This window comes from Pangasianodon hypophthalmus, chromosome 23 (assembly GCF_027358585.1).
Source record: "Pangasianodon hypophthalmus isolate fPanHyp1 chromosome 23, fPanHyp1.pri, whole genome shotgun sequence".
Lineage (NCBI taxonomy): Eukaryota > Metazoa > Chordata > Actinopteri > Siluriformes > Pangasiidae > Pangasianodon > Pangasianodon hypophthalmus.
In genome coordinates, this window is record NC_069732.1 from 2,359,510 (window position 1) to 2,382,972 (window position 23,463).

A 23,463-nucleotide genomic window follows, 5' to 3' on the forward strand; every position below is an offset into this window, starting at 1 on the left:
AATATTGTGATCAGGTAATTAGGAATCAGATTAATCAGTGTGAACTGAAACTATTACAGAATGTGTGTTACTGAAGAGCAGGTCATGTGACTCTCAGAGATGATCTTACCTCAGTGTCTCCAGTTTACAGTGAGGATTCTTCAGTACAGCAGAGAGACGCTTCACTCCTGAGTCTCTGAGTTTATTCCCAGACAGATCCAGTTCTCTCAGGTGTGAGGGGTTTGATCTCAGAGCTGAAGTCAGAGCAGCACACCCTTCATCTGAGACATCACAATTACACAACCTGCAGAGAGACAATGACACACTCTTCAGTCTCTCAGTTCAGGACACACAGATCAGTTCAGCAGGAACTTTTTCATCAAAGAGTCATTAATTAATTATCATTAATTATGAGAGCAGTAAATAAATAACAAATTCTGTATATTGAGTTTGAGAGGGTGTATGTGTGCATACATGACGTGTGTGTGTATGTATGTGTCAGTCTATCTATTTCTGTCTTCAGAAGGACCAAATATCATATTTTGAGGAATATGTGACACTTTTTACCTCGTGAGGACATTTAGCTGGACATTTAGCTGAGGATTTATTTTTTCCATAAACTGCAGTTTAAGGTTAAGGTTTGGCTGTAGGTTGTTAAATTCTGGTTTTATCTTAATGCTGTTTTAAAGCAGGATGTTTAATTGGCAGGATGTTACCTGACTTGTGTCATCTCACAGCTGTAGCTTGTTACCATTAGCCCTTTTGTTGAAGACATTTCCCCCCACTGGCTGAGGCCAATCAACATCCAGCACTGAATCTCCCAACGTTTACTTCACACCAAAATGCTCTGTTCTGTACCCAATATAACGACTTGCTTTCAGATGGGATGGCAGAGATGGTGCAGACATGAGCCTAACACTGTTCTCTGTTTCTGACGGTCAGCTTAGTGTTCCAAATCAACTATATTTTCCATTAAGCGACATGTTGCTGATCTTTACTGCAAAATTCCTGATTAATCTCTGCAGCAAGAAATCTGCAATCTAACAAGCTGTAGCTTTATTTAGCTATGTTAATCCACAAATTAATGGAAACACACCACAGAGATATACAAGAGTGTGTGAGAGAACACTACATAAAGTTCACAAAATTGAACTTTTCACCCCATGATGAACAATGATTGCAGTAGAAAGGAGTAAATTTTCTGTCTTTAGAACCCTCCCCTATTTCAAAGCTTATTTTCAGCTTTTTTAATCACTGAGAAAGCTGCAAGTGAGTCGTCCTGATTATTTTTAATGCCATGTGTGTGTGTGTTACTCATAAATCCTCTCTTCAGTTCCAGTTTTGAGACAAGCAAAGATCAGTAACATCAAATATATGAAGAAAACACAACTAATATTGTGATCAGATAATTAAGAATCAGATTAATCAGTGTGCACTGAAATGATTAGAGAATGTGTGTTACTGAGGAGCAGGTCATGTGACTCTCAGAGGGATGATCTTACCTCAGTGTCTCCAGTTTACAGTGAGGATTTTCCAGTCCAGCAGAGAGACACTTCACTCCTGAGTCTCTGAGTTTATTCTTAGACAGATCCAGTTTTCTCAGGTGTGAGGGGTTTGATCTCAGAGCTGAAGTCAGAGCAGCACAACCTTCATCTGAGACACCACAATTACACAACCTGCAGAGAGACAATGACACACTCTTCACTCTCTCAGTTCAGGACACACAGATCAGTTCAGCAGGAACTTTTTCATCAAAGAGTTCAGAAATGAATCATGAATTATATGAGAGCAATAACTAAATAACAAATTCTATTTTTGAGTTTGAGAGGGTTTGTGTGTGTGTGTGTGTGTGTGTGTGTGTGCGTGGGTGGGTGGGTGCGCATGTGTATTTCTGTCTTCAGGGCGACTCCATGTAGTCATATTTTGAGAAAGTTGCGACAGTTTTTACCTCGTGAGGACATTTAGCTGGTTCCAGTGAGGATTTATTCTTTTACAGAAACTGCAGTTTAAGGTTAAGGTTTGGCTGTAAGTTATAAAATTCTAGTTTTCTCTTAATGCTGTTTTAAAGCAGGATGTTTAATTGCCAGGATGTTACCTGACTTGTGTCATCTCACAGCTGTAGCTTGTTAAAATTCACCCTTTTGTTGAAGACATTTCCCCCACTGGCTGAGGCCAATCAACATGCAGCACTGAATCTCCCAACGTTTACTTCACACCAAAATGCTCTGTTCTGTATCCAATATAACAACTTGCATTCAGATGGGATGGCAGAGATGGTGCAGACATGAGCCTAACACTGTTCTCTGTCTCTCTGATGGTCAGCATAGTGTTGCAAATAAACCATATATTCCATAAAGCGACATGTTTTCTCTTTACTTCAAAGTTTTTGGGTAATCTCTGCAGCAAGACATCTGTGATCTAAGAAGGTGTAGCTTTATTTAGCTTTTTATTATTACATAAATTAATGGAAATACGTGTGTGTGTATGTGTGTGTGTGTGTGTGAACACTTTACATGAAGGTCACAAAATTGAACGTTTCACCCCATGATGAACAATGATTGCAGTACAAATAAGTAAATTTTCTCTGTCTTTAGAACCCTCCCCTATTTCAATGCTTATATTCAGCTTCCTTTATTACTGAGAAAGCTGCAAGAGAAAGTCATCCTGATTATTTTTAATACCATGATTAAAACTGTTAATCAAAAATCCACTCTTCAGGTCCAGTTCAAAGATAAACAAAGATCAGTAACAACAAATATATGAGGAAAGCAAAACTAATATTGTGATCAGATAATTAGGAATCAGATTAATCAGTGTGCACTGAAACTATTAGAGAATGTGTGTTACTGAGGAGCAGGTCATGAAATGAAATGAAATGATTTTCCTCCTCAGGATATTTGATGCTGAACCTAAAACCTCTGCTTCAGTCTCACTATTAGAGAATGTGTGTTACTGAGGAGCAGGTCATGTGACTCTCAGAGAGATGATCTTACCTCAGTGTCTCCAGTTTACAGTGAGGATTCTCCAGTCCAGCAGAGAGACGCTTCACTCCTGAGTCTCTGAGTTCACTTCTAGACAGATCCAGTTCTCTCAGATTGGAGGATTCAGAGATGAGCACTGAGGCCAAAGCTGCACAACTTTTCTCATTTAGGCCACAATTATTCAACCTAACATAAAGAACAAAATACATGATGCAATACCAGTGCAGAATATCAAACATGAGATGTACAAATATGCTACAATGTGAATAAATATGCTAAAATATGGAATGTACAACCACGCTATACAAGTGGTACATCATACTGTATCATCATGAAATAAATTTAAAAAATGTTCTTATAAAAGAAAATTCATTAAAAGAGAAAACTGCATAATGTTGGTATGGTATAGATTTATGTATGGTGACGTTTATGTCAGATTTATGGAAGGAGTCTCCAGTGTCAGCACTTTCTAATATTCAGTAAGTTTTTCACCATGGGAGAGTCTTCACAATAAAGAACTTTGCACCTTCTGGTTTCTCGTAATATGCTTTGTGGTTTTTGTCTTATTAACTTCAAGTGAGCTACTTTGGTGGTTTAATGGCACAACATAATAGTTGTCTCTTAATTTGTGCTGTTATACTGAATCTTGGCACGGGGTCCCTGGAGAACTCGTGGTTAGGCCACAGTGCTCTCACCGCTGCAGCCCGGGTTCGCATCCCGGCCAGGGAACCAACCTCACCCACTTGTGTTGCGTGCAACAGTGCACTCTCAGTGCCAGTCCCAAGCCCAGATAAAACTGGGGAGGGCTGTGTCAGGAAGGGGATTCAGTGTAAAAACTGTGCCAAATCAAATACGTGGACCAATGATCCACAATGATCCACGGGAGCAGCTGAAAGAGGAACAACATACTGAATATTGGCACTGCTGTGATTCGGCCGTAGGCTTGTCCGAGTGAAATTGGCTTCCCTTCTTCCTTTTCATCTTTATCTGATTAGGTTTCATATTTTAAGTCAAAATATAAACTCTCTTCAAACGCCACTCATTCAGTCAAATTAATTGAACTAACTGGAACGAACTGTATAATGTACTATAACAACAGCTTTGACAGTAGTGCAGCTGAAATCACAAACTTATATTAATGCACTTGTTATCTTTAATAACAATAATGTTATATTTTCTATAGTAACAGCTTACCATGCATTTGTATGATCTACACTGCACACAAAAAGTTTTTTTTCTTTTTTTAAAATGTGCGCAATTGTTGAAATTTGGTGCAGCTATAATGTGAGTGTTAAGAGGAACGTGTTTGATGAACAGATTACTTTGGAGTCAGAGGAATAATATATTTTACAGTTATAGTAAAATAATCAATTACAGATTATTACAGTAACTCTGCTTCATGTTGGTCTGTATCACAACACCTTTTTCCACTATTCTCCTATAATATCATATTTTATTTCATATACAATATACAGTATATGGCCAAAAGTATGTGGATACCTGACCTAGACACCCATATGTGGTTCTGCCCCAAACTGTTGCCACAAACATGAAAGCATACAGTTGTATAGAATGTTTTTGTATGCTGTAGCATTACACTTTCCCTTCACTGGAACTAAGAGGCCCAAACCTGTTCCAGCATGAGAATGTCCCTGTGCAAAGCGAGCTCCATGAAGACATGGTGTGTTAAGGTTGGAGTGGAAGAACTCGAGTGTCCTGCAGAGAGCCCTGACCTCAACCCACCGAACACCTTTGGGATGAACTGGAACACTGACTGCACCCCAGACCTCCTCACCCAACATCACTACCTGACCTCAGTGCCTGACTCTTGTGGCTGAATGAACACAAATCCCCACAGCCACGCTCCAAAATCTATTAGAAAGCCTTTCCTGGAGTGTGTAGGTCATTATAACAGCAAAGGGGAATAAATCTGGAATGGGATGTTCAGCAAGCACATATGGGAGTGATGGTCAGGGGTACACATACTTTTGCAGGTATACTGTACATACAACTCTTATGTTGAATACTTATCTTATGAGGTCCAACAAAGTTCTTGAATCCTGAATGTTGTAACAGTGTAAAAGTTACATTCAGTATTACTTACTCAGCTTTTCTGGATGCTGCAACCACAGGCAGAAGCTTCAGGAGAACCTCATCTGATGAATAGCGTTTGTTGGTATATTTATTAAGAACAAAAGCATCCTGCTCCTGCACTGATGTCAGTAACACAAACACCACAGCTGACCACTGAGAAGGTGAAAGTTCAGTTTGTTGTAAATTTCCAGATTGCAAATAGTGTTGGATTTCCTCAACTAGAGAATGATCATCCAGTTCATACAGACAGTGGAACAGATTGATGGATTTCTCTGTTGAGGAATTCTCTCTGATCTTCTCCTTGATGTAATAAACTGTTTCCTGGTAACTGTGGGAGCTACTTCCCCTCTTTGTCACTATGGTTTGTAGGAGGATCTGATTAGACTCCAGGGAGAGACCCAGAAGAAAGCGAAGGAAAAGATCCAGATGTCCATTTTCACTCTGTAAAGCCTGATCTATAGCACTCTTGTGTACATCTGGGATTTTAAATTTCAGCCTCAATATTGGCAATATTGACTTTTTAAGAACATTTCTCTTTTCATTCATGAATATCAGGTGCACATATAGAGCTGCGAGGTGCTCCTGAATGCTCAGATGAACAAAGCAGTACACTTTACTCTGGTGAAGCCCAAACTCCTCTCTGAAGATCTGTGTACACACACCTGAATACACTGAGGCTTCTGTCACATCAATGCCACACTCCATCAGGTCTTCCTCATAGAAGATCAGGTTGCCTTTCTTCAGCTGCTGAAAAGCCAGTTTACCCAGTTTCAGAACCATTTCTTTATCTGCCTCTTGGTTCTTTGTGTACTTTTTCTTTATGATGTTTGTCTGAATGATGAGGAAGTGTGTGTACATTTGAGTCAGAGTCTTGGGGATCTCTCCACTCTCTGCTTCCTCCAATATTCTCTCTAGAACAGTGGCTGAAATCCAGCAGAAGACTGGGATGTGGCACATGATGTAGAGGCTTCTTAATGACTTCAGGTGTGTGATGATTCTGCTGCTCAGGCTCTGATCACTGATTCTCTTCCTGAAATATTCCTCCTTCTGTGGGTCATTGAACCCTCGTACCTCTGTGACTCGATTAAACCACTCAGAGGGGATTTGATCAGCTGCTGCTGGTCGGGAGGTGATCCAGATGAGAGCAGAGGGAAGCAGATTCCCTTTGATCAGGTTTATCAGCAGCACATGCACTGAAGCTGATTCAGTTACATCGTACAATCTCACTGTGTTCTGGAAATCCAGAGGAAAACGACACTCATCCAAACCATCAAAAATGAACAGAACTTTGTGCAGGCTGTAAATGTTTGTTTCTTTTATCTCCTTAAAAAAGAAATGAAGGAGCTTAATCAGACTCAGTTTTTGATCCTTCATCAAATTGAGCTCTCTGAAAGGAAGTGGAAATATGAGATGAATGTCCTGATTTGTTTTCCCTTCAGCCCAGTCTAGAATGAATTTCTGCACAGAGACTGTTTTTCCAATGCCAGCGACTCCCCTTGTCAGAACACTCCTGATGGGTTTGTCTTCTTCAGATAAGGGCTTAAAGATGTCATTGCATTTGATTGGTGTTTCCTCTGTTGCTGCTCTCCTGGATGCTGCCTCGATCTGTCTCACCTCATGTTCATTATTGACTTTTCCACTGTCTCCTTCTGTGATGTAGAGCTCTGTGTAGATCTCATTGAGAAGTGTTGGGTTTCCCTGGTTTGTTATCACCTCGTTCACATGCTGAAACTTCTTCATCAGAATGAATTTGCATTTCTCCTGAACTGCAGTTACAGCAGATGAAGATTCACAACTGTGATATGGAGATGTGAGAAAGAACTTTGAGACATCAAGTACAACCTCTTATTTCAGTCTAAAGTATGGTGCATGTTCTGGAGAATCTAATCAATCTTTAGAAATACTGTTTGATTAGGATAGGAGAAAATTAATGGGGAAAAAAAGCATTATCATTGTCATGTTCCTGATCTTACCCTGGATCTGTGATGATCTTCTGTTCCCTTCTGTTTCCATCCCCCTGCAGGACACTGTGGGCAACCCAAAGTGAAATGCTGTACATATTTTCTCCACTGTATTAAGATACATAACAAAAATTGTTATACCTGAAACCTGATAATGAATCATTATGATAGCCCAGTGGGGACCCTAACAGGCAGCTGATGCAGACAAGGACAAAGTTATTTCAGGAGTTGTTTGTGTTCTGATATAACCCTGAGACTAGCTAGCTAGCAAGCTAACATTAGCTATGTCTGTTCATAACAGTAGTTTGCATAGTCAAATAGCAACACTCATAGCTCAGTAACTCACAGTACATTTGTTACTTTACTACATTTCACAGCAAGTGCAAAATCAAACCGGACGTCTCTCACAAAAAGTGGAAATATGTTGTTAATAACTTTACAGTCATCATACATGAGATCTGGTTTTGTCCGGTTTCTTCTCTGTGTCGTGTTTTTGGAGAAATTGTTGCTTGGGGTAAGATGGGGTGGGGGTAACTTCAGCCAAAATTGAAACAAAGAGGTTAAACCTAATTTACCTGCAATTATACCTGTAGTTTATGAAGACTGTCTTTTTATTTTTCATGTATTCAGTTTATTTTGCATAATAACTTAACTTGTCAAAGAAGTAATAGCTTTATGGCTCAACGACTGTTTACACAGAATTTGGGTGTCTTTCTAGTCACATGGTTGAATACTTATTTATCAATACGTTTGAAAAGACCATGATTGGAAAATCAAATTGGTTAAAAAAAAAAAAACAACAACAACAAATACAGGGCAGGCTTTGTCCATGGTACTGGTAACTTTTCAGAAAGCATTTTTTACAACCTTTGCTTGGCAGTTGACATATTCATTCCCATTTTAAAACCTATTTTTGTTTAATTGTTGATTTGCTAGTTTTAGAGATCACCCTTGATGCGTTGCTTGTTTATCACACTCATTAGGGGTTGAGCACCTCTAAAGGTCTGATCCCACATTTTACAGAGGGACAATAGAGAGCATCCTGACCAGCTGTTATAATTATAATAATTATATCATTATAATAAGTCTTTAATTTTTCTTTGACCTTGGTAGGTTCATTTTATATTTATAAAGTAATATGATTTATGATGTGTGCAAGTAATTATAATCCAGACACTAGAAGCTGTATTTGTCTTTTCATGAACCTTGTAACGAATCCGGCCTCTGTGGTTCCCCCTGATCGTCACCAGAGGTCACCATCACCCGAGTATTGACTTTCCCCTCGAAACTACATTTCCCATCTCCCCGCACCCAGCACTGATTACGAGCTCACCTGCAGCCTATTACCGGGACTACTTAAGCCTCCGCCTCTCGCTCACTCATTGCGAAGTCTTGTTTTGCCCCGGCTGACATTTCTGAGCGTTTATATCTTCTTTGTTGGATTACCGTGTTTGACCTTGGACTGTTTCTTCTCGTTTCTGGATTCTTTGCTGCCTGCCCTGACCATCCGCCTGTTTGATCACTCTGCCTTTGTTTAGCCTCTGATTACCCTGTTTCGCTGTTGCCCGACCACGCCTGTACGACTGTGTCTGCCTTTTATTAAAACGCTGCTAATGGATCCCCATTCTGTTGACTCCTCGTTACAAACCTCTTCATGAGAGCAGGTTTATGCAGTAAAATGCTTGCTTGCAGTAAAATGATTGATTCGAACACCAACACTATCTTCCTGACTCAAGTGAGGAGAGGGTTTATCGGCCATTTCATCAAACTTGGGAAAACCGTGGCCACAATTACTTAGAGTTGGTTCCACACCATGTCGATGGATTGGGAAATACAGAACCATCAAATAAAGGCTGTGGCAGCAGTTGCTGATGTAAATGTAACTAGCCTAGCCTGTTATAGATGAGGGGGCACATCCCAGACACACAAAAGTGAACTGTTGACACTGGGTGAATGGATCAGGAAATAAAGCAGGAGAGGGAAATCCAGGAAACCAGCAAGTTTCAGCTACCTTCAAACAACAACCTAAGTGGTTCCCCACAGCAGAAAAAACGGCCATCCTCCGAAGAAAAAAAAAATTATCAAGACATTTTCCCTGCTGCACTAACTGATTACTAAACCAACACAATGCTGAGTGATTTGCCAACAGGGTACTCCCACTTCCCGGCTTTGGACCAGAAGGTGTCTATACTGCTTCACCCAGTGAACCAAAGTGGGCCCTATCTATCAGGTATTACTAGTAGGAGACTGCTGTTTGCTTGAATCTAGTGGGAAAAGAACCCAAGTGGCAGCATAAAATGCAAATGTGGAAAAGCTCTGAAGAACTGAGTGGATGTATGGCCAGCGTAATGGGTATGGCTCCCTAGAAGAGAGTGGGCAAATATATGGTAATTAGACCTCTGGAAACACCTACTGGAAGAAGAGTGACTCAGTAATGGCCTAATCACTGTCACATGCGAGTGTGAGACCCAGTATAGGGAATATATCCTCCAAAGGTAGCACAGAACCACAAGTACATGGTAAGTACAAGCTGCAGTGTAAATGCTGCTGGAAATGGTCAACCACAGAGCTGTCAAAAAGCTCATGACTAAAGAGTTAACGTAAGTGATAAAGAGATAAATGTGTCAATAAATGTATCTATTTGTATTCAATAAAATCTCTCATGTCTGAATGAGTAAACATTGTGGAGGGCATTAGCATGGTTGATATGCTATTTGATTACCTTATTGGCTTTATCCTAATAAAAGACTAATGTGTACAGAATAAGCTACAGTGGGCTCTAAAAGTCTGAGACCGCATTGAAAATCTGGGATTTATTTTCTTCATTTAAAATTGGAAATAAACAGGAGGTTTTAGAATTGTGATATATTTAAAATAAAGAAAATAAAGGTCAATATCTTGAATATTTAATATTTAAGAATTTGCACTATTTCTAGGTCCCTATTTAAATATAAGCAAATGTGTGATAGTGACCATGTTAACTGCTTTGTACAAAAGGTCCGAATTTCCTCATGTCTAATGTCTTCTACTGAAGCGTGTGTTCAGACGACACTCCAATGGATTTGATCTAAAATGGATTATGAGGATTTCCACAAACTTGTGGAGTCCATGCCAGCTCGAGTGCAAGCTGTCATTAAAGTAAAAACCTGATGAACCAAATACTAAGAAACTCTGACATTCATGCAAATATCTCAAAGATTCTACTTTTCACTCAAGTTGTTCTCAACAATATAATCTGTAATGAAAATTGTTGTATTAAATTAGAAAAGAATGACAAATAAAAGCATTATCACTAGTGCTCTCAGACTTTTGGACCCCACTGTACTTTGTAAAAAATAAAAAAAGTGTTTAATTAAACTGTATTTCTTTTTTGTAGCCAGCTGCAGCTCCTGTTGCACTTAGAAAATGTCACTACAGTACTGTGTAATGTGCAAGTCACTTTAGACAAGAGCATCTGCTAAAAACTGTAAATGTAAATGCAAATTAATTACTTTGGTAGATGTTTTGCAGAAAATTTTGTGATTGTATTACAGTATTTCCCAGTTGCTTATGCAATGTAAACAAATGCACCCACACAGTGATCTGATCTTTATCACAAACTCCCAGATCAAATGTCTTAGCTTAATTCTCTATTATAAAAAGGTCACAAGCTTACATACAGTGAGGGGAAATACGTTTCACACACTTCTGTTTTTCTCATTTAATGTACTTTCAGTCCATAGATCTACTTTAATACAGTATATTTAATATAGTGTCTGAATACTTTTTGTCTATTAATTTTGTTTTTCAGTCCTTTTTTCTTCTGAATGAACTTTTTTATATTTACAAGTACAAAGTCAAAATACATTGTGTCTGTACATTTGAAGTGGATATATGTATTGATATTAAAAAATTAAAACAAAAGTGTTCATATACTTATTTCCCCTTGGTGTAGCTTGATGTAGCAATTCTACAAAAATATCATGTTCTACAAAATGACAAAATGCACAGAATCATCTATACCCTCCATCCTCCCAACAAATCCAGAGTCTATAAATAAGTTATGCCCATCCCCTCCCACTGCTGAAATGCTATTACATGTAATTACATTACATTTCACTATTTAACTGGCTGTTATACTTTCTGATGCAATAACACTTAACTCTCACATGTTAGAAAATTTAATAAGACAGATTTGGAAGAGAAAGATTTATTGAATGCAAGAGGAAAATCCATAGATGCATCACTCTTCATGGAGACACAGCTGAGTAATTGCGAGTCTGGTCTCTTTACCTGGGTTAGACTGAAAACAATATGCAAATAATGTTGACCCATTTTCATTAACATACACAGGCACTGGAAAATACAACAGTTGCATAATTTTTAGGCTAGATAGAGAAACACACCCAATGCACTGAGTTAAAAAATAACCCAACTTTGAGAAGGTGCTATAGAAACAGTTGGGTTAGCAGTTGGGTTGTTTTTAACCCAACATTTTTTATAGAGTATCTGCATGACACAGGGAAGGGACAGCGTGAAGGGGAATGGGCATGCGAGCTGACATTTGATTGACAGCCAAATGATTGGCTCAATTATGGTGCACGTGGTACAACATTTTTTTCACTCCCCCATTACTACTACCTGGACTACATCTGGACAGGTTATTTTTTTTTGATGCAATAACACTTCACTATTACATGTTCAAAGATTCCCTCCCTGAGTATACTACAAAAGATAAGATAAGATAAGATAAACTTTATTGATCCCCCAGTGGGGAAATTCACTTATCACAGCAGCTCATAGACAGTTAAAGTGCAGGAAGAGAGAAAAGGAAGGAAGAAAGAAAAATTAAAGCTATAACTATATATGCACCCTTAGGAATAATAAAAGAAATAAAATTATATAAAATTATATAAAATTTATAAAAATATTGCACAGGATAAAAATATTGCACAGATGAATATCACATAAAAATACTGGAAATCTGACACACAGACTTTGCACTTTTGCTAAACTGATTTACTCATAAAAACGAGTCCAGAGAGTTTAGGCATTATTACCTGTTACCAGATGAGGGGTTTCCCCCTTTGAATCTAAGAGGAACATCCATAGACACATCACTCTTCATGGAGACACAGCTGAGTAATGGCGAGTCTGGTCTCTTTACCTGGGTTAGACTGAACAACAATATGCACACAACCTCAACAACTTTAGTTATTTCTTCAATTTTCATTAACTTACACAGGCACTGGAAAATACAAACATGATTTGGACATTTAACATGGGATTGTTATAAGCTACTGTGCTGGGACTGAACACACTCATTACATCGCACTTTCATTAAATTCCTGTTCTTTTTGCTCACCTCTGACTCTAAATAGTTTCTACATTTTGCACATCCATTGTAACTGCTTACAGCACAAATTACATTTAAAGCAGAATATTGTATCAACAAGTCAGTGCACTGAAATGAATTTCTTAAATACACAGACTGTGAAACCTGATTTCCACACAGATATTTGTTATACAGAAGCTCTTACCTGTGTCCAGATGAGGGGTCTCCTTCTTTGAATAGAAGAGGATCCATGGATGCATCACTCTGCATGGGTAGTGGAGAGCCAGAAGTCGTAATCTGGAGAACACTGGAAAACAACACATAAGCAACTTTCTTTATTTTATTTACTCATATACAGTTACAGACACCAGAAAACACAAACATACTGCATTCTGTGTATCAGCCAAGACTCCACCAATTTTCCACCACTTTTTTGCCATCAACCTTCTTGGAGCTGTGAACAGCTTATGGTTTCATCCAGTGCTTAATGGTGCATTTGCTCTGCAGTGGCCTTTTCAACAATTCTTATTATTAGGTAGCTATTTTACTGATACATAATAGTAAGTTAATTGTCTTTCATTTGCCTTTATGCATTATCACTAGAGCTGTTTCCATTCCATAGAGTGCTGAGTAAATATCTGACATGATTTAAAGCTGCGTTCACACTAGTGAATGACAAAGTGTCAGGCCACCATTCATTTTCAATATACACTGTAAAAACGTTGGGCTGTTCTTTTATCCCAACCACTGGGTCACACATAGTGGGTAGTTTAGTTGAGTTATTTGTTCCATTTTTGGATTAATTTGGTAACAACCCATGATGGTTTAGATATTCTGTCTCTTGATGGCATTTAAAATTTTATTGGTCTAGCTTGTAACGGACGGAACTTGCTGATTTGATATCCTGCTGCTTTCCTTAAAGATAAAGTTAGCAATGTATATCCTCAGGGGTTGAATGATTTCAGGTCATTAATGTTCACTTCATTAATACTCATAAACAGACCATATAAGCTCATAGTTATATTTATAGCTAAATTACTGATGTTTTTAACACACCACTGCACTCCTTACTGCTGCCCCATGCAGTCTCTGTGCAGTGTAGTACAGAAGTACACACGTGTGTGACTACTAATTGCAGGGAAAAAAGTATCTCTTTAAAAGATATTTAAATGCCAATAATAACAATAATGATAATAATAATAATAATTGACAATATAATTCAACAGTGGCATAATTTTTAGGCTAGGTAGAGAAACACAACCAGTGCACTGAGTTAAAAAATAACCCAACTTTGAGAAGGTGCTATAGAAACAGTTGGGTTAGTAGTTGGGTTGTTTTTAAGGACAACCCAAGGGAAGGGGTATGCAAGCTGACATTTGTTTGACAGCCAAATGATTGGCTCAAATATAGTGCATGTGGTACAACATTTTTTTCAGTCCCCCATTACAACTACCTGGACTACATTTGGACAGGTTATTTTTTATGATGCAATCACACTTCACTATTACATGTTCAAAGATTCCCTCCCTGAGTATACTACAAAAATACTGGAAATCTGACACACAGACAAGCTTTGCACTTTTCCTAAACTGATTTACTCATAAAAACAAAGCCCAGAGAGTTTAGGCATTATTACCTGTTACCAGATGAGGGGTCTCCACCTTTGAATGTAAGAGGAAAATCCATAGACGCATCACTCTTCATGGAGACACAGCTGAGTAATGGCGAGTCTGGTCTCTTTACCTGGGTTAAACTGAAAAGCAACATGCAAACAACATCAACAACTTTAGTTATTTCTTCAATTTTCATTAACTTACACAGGCACTGGAAAATACAAACATGATTTGGACATTTAACATTTAACATGGGATTGTTATAAGCTACTGTGCTGGGACTGAACAAACTTTCATTAAATTCCTGTTCTTTTTGCTCACCTCTGACTCTAAATAGTTTCTACATTTTGCATATCCATTGTAATTGCTTGTAGCACAAATTACATTTAAAGCAGAACATTGTATCAACAAGTCAGTGCACTGAAATGAATTTCTCAAATACAAAGACTGTGTAACCTGATTTCCACACAGATATTTGTTTATACAGAAGCTCTTACCTGTGTCCAGATGAGGGGTCTCCTTCTTTGAATGGAAGAGGATCCATGGATGCATCACTCTGCATGGGTAGTGGAGAGCCAGAAGTCGTAATCTGGAGAACACTGGACAACACCACATAAGCAACTTTCTTTATTTTAGTTACTCATGTACATTTACAGACACCAGAAAACACAAACATACTGCATTCTGTGTATCAGCCAAGACTCCACCAATTTTCCACCACTTTTTTGCCATCAACCTTCTTGGAGCTGTTAACAGCTTATGGTTTCATCCAGTGCTTAATGGTGCATTTGCTCTGCAGTGGCCTTTCCTACAATTCTTATTATTAGGTAGCTATTTTACTGATACATAATAGTAAGTTCATTGTTTTTCATTTGCTTTTATGCATTATCACTAGAGCTGTTTCCATTCCATAGAGTGCTGAGTAAATATCTGACATGAGTTAAAGCTGCGTTCACACTAGTGAACGACAAAGTGTCAGGCCACCATTCATTTTCAATATACACTGTACAAATGTTGGGGTGTTCTTTTATCCCAACCACTGGGTCACACATAGTGGGTAGTTTAGTTGTGTTATTTGTTCCATTTTTGGATTAATTTGGTAGCAACCCATGATGGTTTAGATATTCTGTCTCTTGACGGCATTTTAAATTTTATTGGCCTAGCTTGTAATGGACAGAACTTGCTGATTTGATATCCTGCTGCTTTCCTTAAAAATAAAGTTAGCAATATATATCCTGAGGGGTTGACTGATTTCAGGTCATTAATGTTCACTTCATTAATACTCATAAACAGACCATATAAGCTCATAGTTATATTTATAGCTAAATTACTGATGTTTTTAACACACCACTGCACTCCTTACTGCTGCCCCATGCAGTCTCTGTGCAGTCTAGTACAGAATTACACACGTGTGTGACAACAAATTGCACGGGAAAAAGTAGCTCTTTAAAAGATATTTATATGCCAATAATAATAACAATAATAATAATAACAATAATAATAATAATAATTGACAATATAATTCAACAGTTACATATTTTTTAGGCTAGGTAGAGAAACACACCCAGTTAAAAAATAACCCAACTTTGAGAAGGTGCTATAGAAACAGTTGGGTTAGTAGTTGGGTTATTTTTAAGGACAACCCAAGGGAAGGGGTATGCAAGCTGACATTTGATTGACAGCCAAATGATTGGCTCAATTATGGTGCACGTGGTACAACATTTTTTTCACTCCCCCATTACTACTACCTGGACTACATTTGGACAGGTTATTTTTTATGATGCAATCACACTTCAGTATTACATGTTCAAAGATTCCCTCCCTGAGTATACTACAAAAATACTGGAAATCTGATACACAGACAAGCATCACTCTTCATGGAGACACAGCTGAGTAATGGCGAGTCTGGTCTCTTTACCTGGGTTAGACTGAACAACAATATGCACACAACCTCGACAACTTTAGTTATTTCTTCAATTTTAATTAACATACACAGGCACTGGAAAATACAAACATGATTTGGACATTTAACATGGGATTGTTATAAGCTACTGTGCTGGGACTCAACACACACATTACATCGCAGTTAATCTATAAGGATCGTCACTTATTTACATACCAAAAATTTCTCTCACTATAATATTGCTGTTACTCCCAAACAGTTTGCTACTGTATTCGATGCTATCCCTGACAGTGTCATTATGCTGGTTAAAGATTATAACAAAGTTCTGTTAAGTTCAGATGAAATTCTTCCAGACCCAACTGATACACATGTAGGGAGAATATGTTTTAAATTGTTCACATCAAAACAATAACAGAAATATCAAATATATATTAAAATGACTGTGTCTCTATTCAACATGTAATTCCAAAATGGAACAGGTCAGTGAAAAATATTTTGTGGAAGAGGGTTTGGACTCTTCCTAATAAGTATCTGTTGTTAAATAAGGTCAAAGAGATTTCTTTTAAACTTATTCACTGCTTAAATTGAATATGGATGTGAATTGTACTTTTGTGATTTACAGCCAGAGACTCTTTTCCATCTCTTTTGGTTCTTTGACAGGACATTTATCAGTTCATTCTGTACTTCATATATAAGGACTTCAAGCTTTATTTTAAGAATGTTTTGTTTGGGTTTGTCACTTTCAAAAAGCAATATGAAAATGAATATTTTCTATGCAAATTAATTATTTTACTTGCCAAGTATTTTATCCATAAATGTTAGGTATTAAAAAGAGATATTGGGATCTATATTAAAACTTTGTCCACCTCTGGTAATAAAAAAGCCATTAAAACTCTGTATGTTCACATTTTGGTGTTTCTGTATATTTTTTTCTTCTTTATTCATGTATATTTGGAGGGCATGGGTGTTGTGGGTAAGCGATTTATGTACCAGTTTTCCTTAATTTCTCTCTTTGTTTTTCTTTTATCTGGTTAAATATTTTGCTTTGGCACTTTATTATGTTTGGCTATGAATGAACCCTTAGTTATTATCCCTTGGCATATGTTCTGTTTACAACCCTGGTCTTTAATACAACTGCTTAATAATAATAATAATAATAATAATAATAGTAAAAGATACAACCTGCAACATGAACGACTTGTGAGTGTCGCGCGCCGGCCGAGGTGTGTGTGTGTGTGTGAACAGAACAGAACAGAACATCGTAAAAACCGTGCAAAATGTACATTTTTAAAAATAAAAGTTCCTAGTTCACCACGTTGTGATGTATTTAGCGTTATAAAATCCTGATCCTACCTTTGCTACAGGTATCCGTTTGGGGCCACTGGCAGTAATCACTGTCAGAGTTTATTTCATTTTCCTCTTATTTTCCTGTGAGAGAGAAATCAGTTCCAGTATAACATGGAGTTTCAGGTGACTCTCTCCTCCCTTTCTTCCCCTGATCCTCCCTCCCTGTTCAAGATACAACTTTTACCACAGCAGTTTAACTCAAGGACAAGTTCATTTCTCATAATGTTCTTAAATCCATTCTTCTTGCCTAAAAAGTTTTTTTTGGAAAAGAGAGAGAGAGAGAGAGAGAGAGAGCGTTACTAAACAGCAGTAGCTCGTTAAAATGGCGTCGAAAATAAGAAACACTTTCACTTTCACAATTTAGCTGTAGACTTCAAAAAGCTATTCAAGAAAAAAAAGAGTAAAAAATGTTGTTTCAATTAAATAAATTATTGTTAAATAACACTGAAGAGGTTCAGTTAAAGGAGCAGAAGGTTTTCATTAAAATATTTTTGTAAATATTAAATATTCATATTGATATTTTATATATTTATTCATACAAGTTTGGATTTCAAATGTATACATTTGTGTGCTAAAGAAGCCATTTCTAGCTTTTCAGTAATACTAAACCTAAAAAATAATTTGTCCTTGCATTTTTTTATCTGCACATATTTGTCTATTATGTGATTAGAAGATAGTAAATAATAATTTAAGATAAATACATTTTTTATATAAATAAATAAATAAATAAATATTGACTTTATTAGGGAATCAGCACAATAGAGAGCCAGATAAATGAAACCTCATATTAGCATGTTTCTTTTTCAAATCTACATGGATATTTCATTAAGCATTTATAAAAATAAAAGTAAACTAAATTAATTGCAACATAGTGTATGTTGAAGCCATTTTTGCTGTAGTTATATATTTGTCCATTGGGTGGCACTCTGGTATAGAATACCCATGGTATATCAGGGCAATTGGATAATGAGACAACAGGTGTGTGTATTGGTAGTGGGGAAGCACACAGTTTTTTGACCGTTTTAGGTCGTGTTTCATTATGTTAAACAGGCTTTTTGGATTATGTGTTGGACTGTGTTGAACAGTATGCTGTATCTACAAGTTTTGGAATTTTGTGTGGATTTTTTGTGAACCAAACAAAATGACACCATAGGAAGCTAACTGAAGCAATGTTTAATTAAACTGCTGGTATTGGTAATAGGAGTGAGCAAGTAGTCAAAGTCTTGAAGCACAATAAGGAAAGAGACTATTTGCATCTTACATCTGTTTGCATAGACTCTAATTTTTACGCGTCGACTACTTGCTCACTCCTATTACCAATACCAGCAGTTTAATGGAAAGCTGCAACATAAAGTAAAAAAACTGTGCTTCACTAAGTAGCGAGCGTGGAGGCTTCGTCGTGGAAATGTGACGGTAATTGTGGATTGTTCCTGTTGGATCCATGTGGAAAAGTTTGTTGCTGGGACATCGCTTGATTCATCGTTGGAGTAAAAGTCAACGTATTTGTTTCGACGGACAGAAGGACGCCGTTCATTTGGATAAAGATTACGTGTTGCTGCACGTGAGGACATCATTTTGTCACACGTCTCTGGATTTAATCATTGGCTTCATTTGACTTGGTGGATTCGTTTTGGATTATATTTCTTCCCGTTTGGAGGATTTGTTGTTGTATTTACTCTGCGCGCTCGTCTCGTCAGTCCTGGTCAATCGACTGGATTATAGATATGTTTGTTGTTGCAAGATTAAAATGGCCATTTAAAATTACGTGTGCACACAACTGGATTTAAAGCATAATTTCAATGCATTGGTTGCTGAATAGACATTGCTTATGTATATGAATTGTACGTTTGCTCACAATTGTTTGCAAAATGGAAGGTGAAAAGTGTATGAATGCTGAAGGGTTTACTGAGTCAGTTCAAAGCTTGCCAAATGTTGATACTGAGTCTGTAAAAGGGAAAAGAACTGTTAACACCCAAAGCTTTATTGGAAAAGGTTGATACTTTGCAAAACTTAAGAAAGGCAAAGTTTAAAAAGGCTCAGAAACTAATAGAGGATGGTAACAGGTTAATGTGTGATGCCAAAGAATATGAACCTGAGATTTGCAAGGTCTTTGAAGACTTTAAAGTAGTGTGTACAGAGGCTAAAGAGGCCCCTGAGTCATTATTGGGTTTGTTACCTGTCCAGGAAGCTGAAAAACATGAAATATGGTTCAAGGTAAAGATGATACCAATCAATGAGTTCACTCAACGTGTAAATAAGTGGTTATCAGACACATTGCCAAGTCACAAAATTTCTGAAGTGGATGATATAACTAATGACGTAGGTCCTGGAGACAGCATTTCAAATATGTCTTTAGCTTCCTCCAAAAGCAGCAAACATAGCTCACACAGTGGTAGAAGTGGATCTGTTTCATCAGCACATGTACAAGCGATGGCGGAGAAAGCTGCACTTATGGCACACGTTGCTGCATTAAAAGCCAAACATGCTATTGAAGTTACAAGCTTCTGATAATCAAAGCAAATGTTCACATAATGGAAGTTCAAGTTCAAAGGGAAAACAGAGTGATCAAAGAAAGATCAATTTGAGTCATAACCTTAATTCTGATTCTATGCGGCCTAGGGGATTGAATCCTACTGCAAATGAATATGTGCCATTGAATTCAATGTTGACAAATACAGCTGGAGTAGTTGATGCTACTGCATCACATGCTATATCAGATCAGAACCAAAGAAACAATGTTACCTCTGTCTGATCCCTTGCTGGAAGTTTTGAAAAGACAGGAGGAATTAACAACATATCTCATTCAGCAGCAAGAACATCCTCGTATTTTACCTAAACGAGAGATTCCAATCTTTAATGGAGATCCATTGCAATACATTCCCTTCATCAGAGCATTTGAACACAGCACTGAAGAAAAAACTACCAATGAAATAGATTATTTGTATTTCCTCGAGCAGTTTACAAGTGGACAGCCAAAGGACTTGGTACAAAGTTGTCAGCACTTACCCCCTGCCAGAGGCTATGCATTGGCCAAAAGATTATTAAAGGAACATTTTGGTAATGAATTCCAGGTATCTACTGCCTATTTGGAGAAGGTGTTAAACTAAAGTCTGAGGATGTACAAGGATTACAGGCTTATGCTTTGTTCTTACATACCTGTTGTAATACTATGGGTGTGCTTTCTTACATGCAAGAACTCAACATGCCCAGCAATATGAAAATTATTGTAACAAAGTTACCCTATAAGCTAAGAGAGCAAAGGCTTGCGAAATTATGGAATCTAGTAAAGGCAGAGCAAAGTTCTCACATATTGTGGAGTTTGTTGAAAGACAGGTCAAGGTGGTATCTGATCCTGTGTTTGGAGATATCCAAGATAAACAAAGTACAAGTAAATCTAAAACACAAGTGCACAAAACAGTTAGAGGAAGCAGTTTTACCACCAATGTTGCTACTTCATTTTCAGATAAGAAAACTAGTGATGTGCAGCCACAGCAAGAACACCGTTTTGTGTCCAAGTCTACCGGAACTTGTTTGTTCTGCGCAAATCAACATCCATTGGAAAGGTGTTTTGCTTTAAAGACAAAGACTCAACGAGACAAACTTGAATTTCTGAAAGTCAAAGGAATTTGTTTTGGTTGCTTAAAGGTAGGACATTTGAGTAAAGAATGTGAACGTCGCTTGATCATATGCTTTTCTTGACCCAGGAAGCTCAGCTACTTTTTGTTCAGAACGTTTGATGGAAGAGCTGAACATGAGTGGAAAAAGGGTCAATCTATTTCGTCGGGCCATGGGCCAAGAACAGTCTGTTTCTTGTAATGTTATTGGTGGACTTGAAATCAGTGGTATCAACAGCAATCATTTTTTCCCACTTCCAGGCATATATACACAGAAGAAGATGCCTGTTAGTTCAGGAGACATCATTACTCAAGAGGAGTTATTCAAGTGGTCCTACCTGGACAAGGTTAAGATACCATACATTCAAACAGAAGTTGATTTGCTGATTGGAAATAATGCGTTCAATTTGATTGAACCATATGAAGTAATAAACAGTCATGGTAATGGGCCATTTGCCATCAAAACCCTATTGGGATGGGTTGTCAGTGGAACTATGGAGGACAACAGTGACCACAAGAATGAAAATGGGCATTCTGCTGTTACTGTTAACAGAATTTCTGTCGTTAAACTGGAGAAGATGCTTAACAATCAGTTCAATCATGATTTCAGTGAAAGGACTGCTGATAAAAAGGAAATGTCAAGGGCAGATCTTTGGTTCATGAACATAATGAACAGCTCAGTCATTCTTCAAGATGGACACTACAGCTTAAAATTGCCATTCAGGTCTGATGATGTTACGCTACCTGACAACCTTTGTGTTGCTAAACAGCGACTTAATAACTTGAAACGGAAATTGGAAAGGAGCCAAGACTTTCATGAGAAATACACAAGTTTTCTTACTGATGTTGTACATAAAGGTTATGCGGAGATGGTGCCAGTTCACCAGCTAGAGCGTGTAGATGGCAAAGTCTGGTACATTCCACATCACGGGGTGTTTCATCCTAAGAAGGGATCACTAAGAGTTGTGTTCGACTGTGCAGCAACATATAAAGGTACATCATTTAATAGTCAACTGTTGCAAGGCCCTAATCTAACCAATCTTCTGGTAGGTGTACTGATGAGATTCAGACAAGAACCAGTAGCCTTCATGGCGGATATCGAAGCGATGTTCCACCAAGTCAAAGTGGGCAAAGAAGATGTGGACTTTCTATGATTCTTATGGTGGCCTGGTGGAGAAATATCTAAGGAGCCCATTACATTTAGGATGACGGTTCATCTCTTCGGGGCTGCATCTTCTCCTAGCTGTGCTTGTTATGCCTTAAGACGGACAGCGAAAGACAATCAGGCAGAATTTCCATCGGAAGTAATTGAAACCATCACCAACTTCTGCGTAGATGATTGCTTGAAGAGTGTCTTTTATGAGGAAGTTGCCATCTCTATGGTTAGAGATCTCTCTGCGCTTTGTCAGAAAGGAGGCTTTCGTCTTTTGAAATGGATCAGCAACAGCCGTAAAGTGTTGCAGTCAGTTCCTGAGAAATATTGTGCTAAGGAGATACAGCAGTTAGACCTGGATAGAGACAAATTGCCCATCGAGAGAGCTTTAGGTCTCCAGTGGAATGTGGAAACTGATACCTTTCAATTTAAGATTTCTGTGAAAGATCGATCATGCACAAGAAGGGGCATTCTATCTGTCGTAAGCTCTGTGTACGATCCTATGGGATTTCTAGCACTGCTTATTCTGCCTGCTAAAGTGCTTATTCAAGAGTTGTGCAGACAAATTGTGGGCTGGGATGAGGTTATCCCACTAGTCTTCCAGAAGCAATGGGCACACTGGATATCTGAATTGCATGGAGTTGTAGAGTTCAAGGTGAACAGATGTTTTAAACACATGGATTTCGGACTGCCCGCTCATGCTTGTTTACATCACTTTGCTGATGCATCCGAAAGTGAATATGGCACGGTTTCATACCTCAAGTTGCAGAACAGTTTAAACATGGTACAAGTGGCTTTCCTACTTGGCAAGTCTAGAGTAACACCATTAAAACCAGTGACTATACCTTGCTTGGAGCTAACAGCGGCTGTACTGGCAGTTAAAGTTGACATCATGCTGAAAAAGGAGTTGAAAATTCCTTTGGAAGATTCAGTCTTTTGGACTGACAGCACGACTGTTCTTAATTATATCAGAAACGAGGACAAACGCTTTCACACATTTGTCGCTAATAGAGTGTCTTACATAAGAGATGCTACACAACTTCAGCAGTAGAGGTATGTCCCCACTAAAGAAAATCCAGCAGACGATGCATCTCGTGGGCTAAAAATGGAACATTTTTTGAGCAGTAAGCGATGGATAGGTGGTCCTAGCTTTCTCTGGGAACCGAGTGATATGCTGTTTTCTGTAAAAGAGCAGGTCTTGACAGATGATGACCCGGAAGTTAAAGAGGAATCGAAAGTAAATGTTGTTGCCTTGCAGAGTGGACAGAATGCCACTAGTCGACTAATTAACTACTACTCTGAATGGAAACAATTAAAGATTGCAGTTGCCTGGTACTTGAAGCTGCAGAATATTCTGATGGAGCTGAGCCCCAAAAGAAAGCTTCAAAACAGATTAACAACATTACTGTAGATTCAAAATTACAGGAGCTTAAGGCATCTCTAGGAGGACACAGTTTTACTGTGGAAGATCTATCCAAGGCTGAGATTGGTATCCTTCGTTTCA

At 38.0% G+C, this 23,463-nt stretch overlaps 1 protein-coding gene across 1 annotated transcript; it reads right to left on the minus strand.

The window, feature by feature from the left end:
• Nucleotides 1–75: 75 nt before the first annotated feature.
• LOC113546227 (NLR family CARD domain-containing protein 3-like) lies at nucleotides 76–17,503 on the minus strand. The gene is made up of 10 exons (XM_053228309.1): nucleotides 17,199–17,503; nucleotides 14,440–14,541; nucleotides 13,966–14,082; nucleotides 12,535–12,636; nucleotides 12,055–12,171; nucleotides 7,028–7,081; nucleotides 5,065–6,849; nucleotides 2,973–3,146; nucleotides 1,482–1,655; nucleotides 76–283 (listed from the first exon to the last, which is right to left on the minus strand). The coding sequence occupies exons 2-10, from the start codon at nucleotides 14,502–14,504 to the stop codon at nucleotides 106–108; spliced, it is 2,766 nt and encodes a 921-aa protein (XP_053084284.1). The 5' UTR covers nucleotides 14,505–14,541; nucleotides 17,199–17,503; the 3' UTR covers nucleotides 76–105.
• Nucleotides 17,504–23,463: the final 5,960 nt, after the last annotated feature.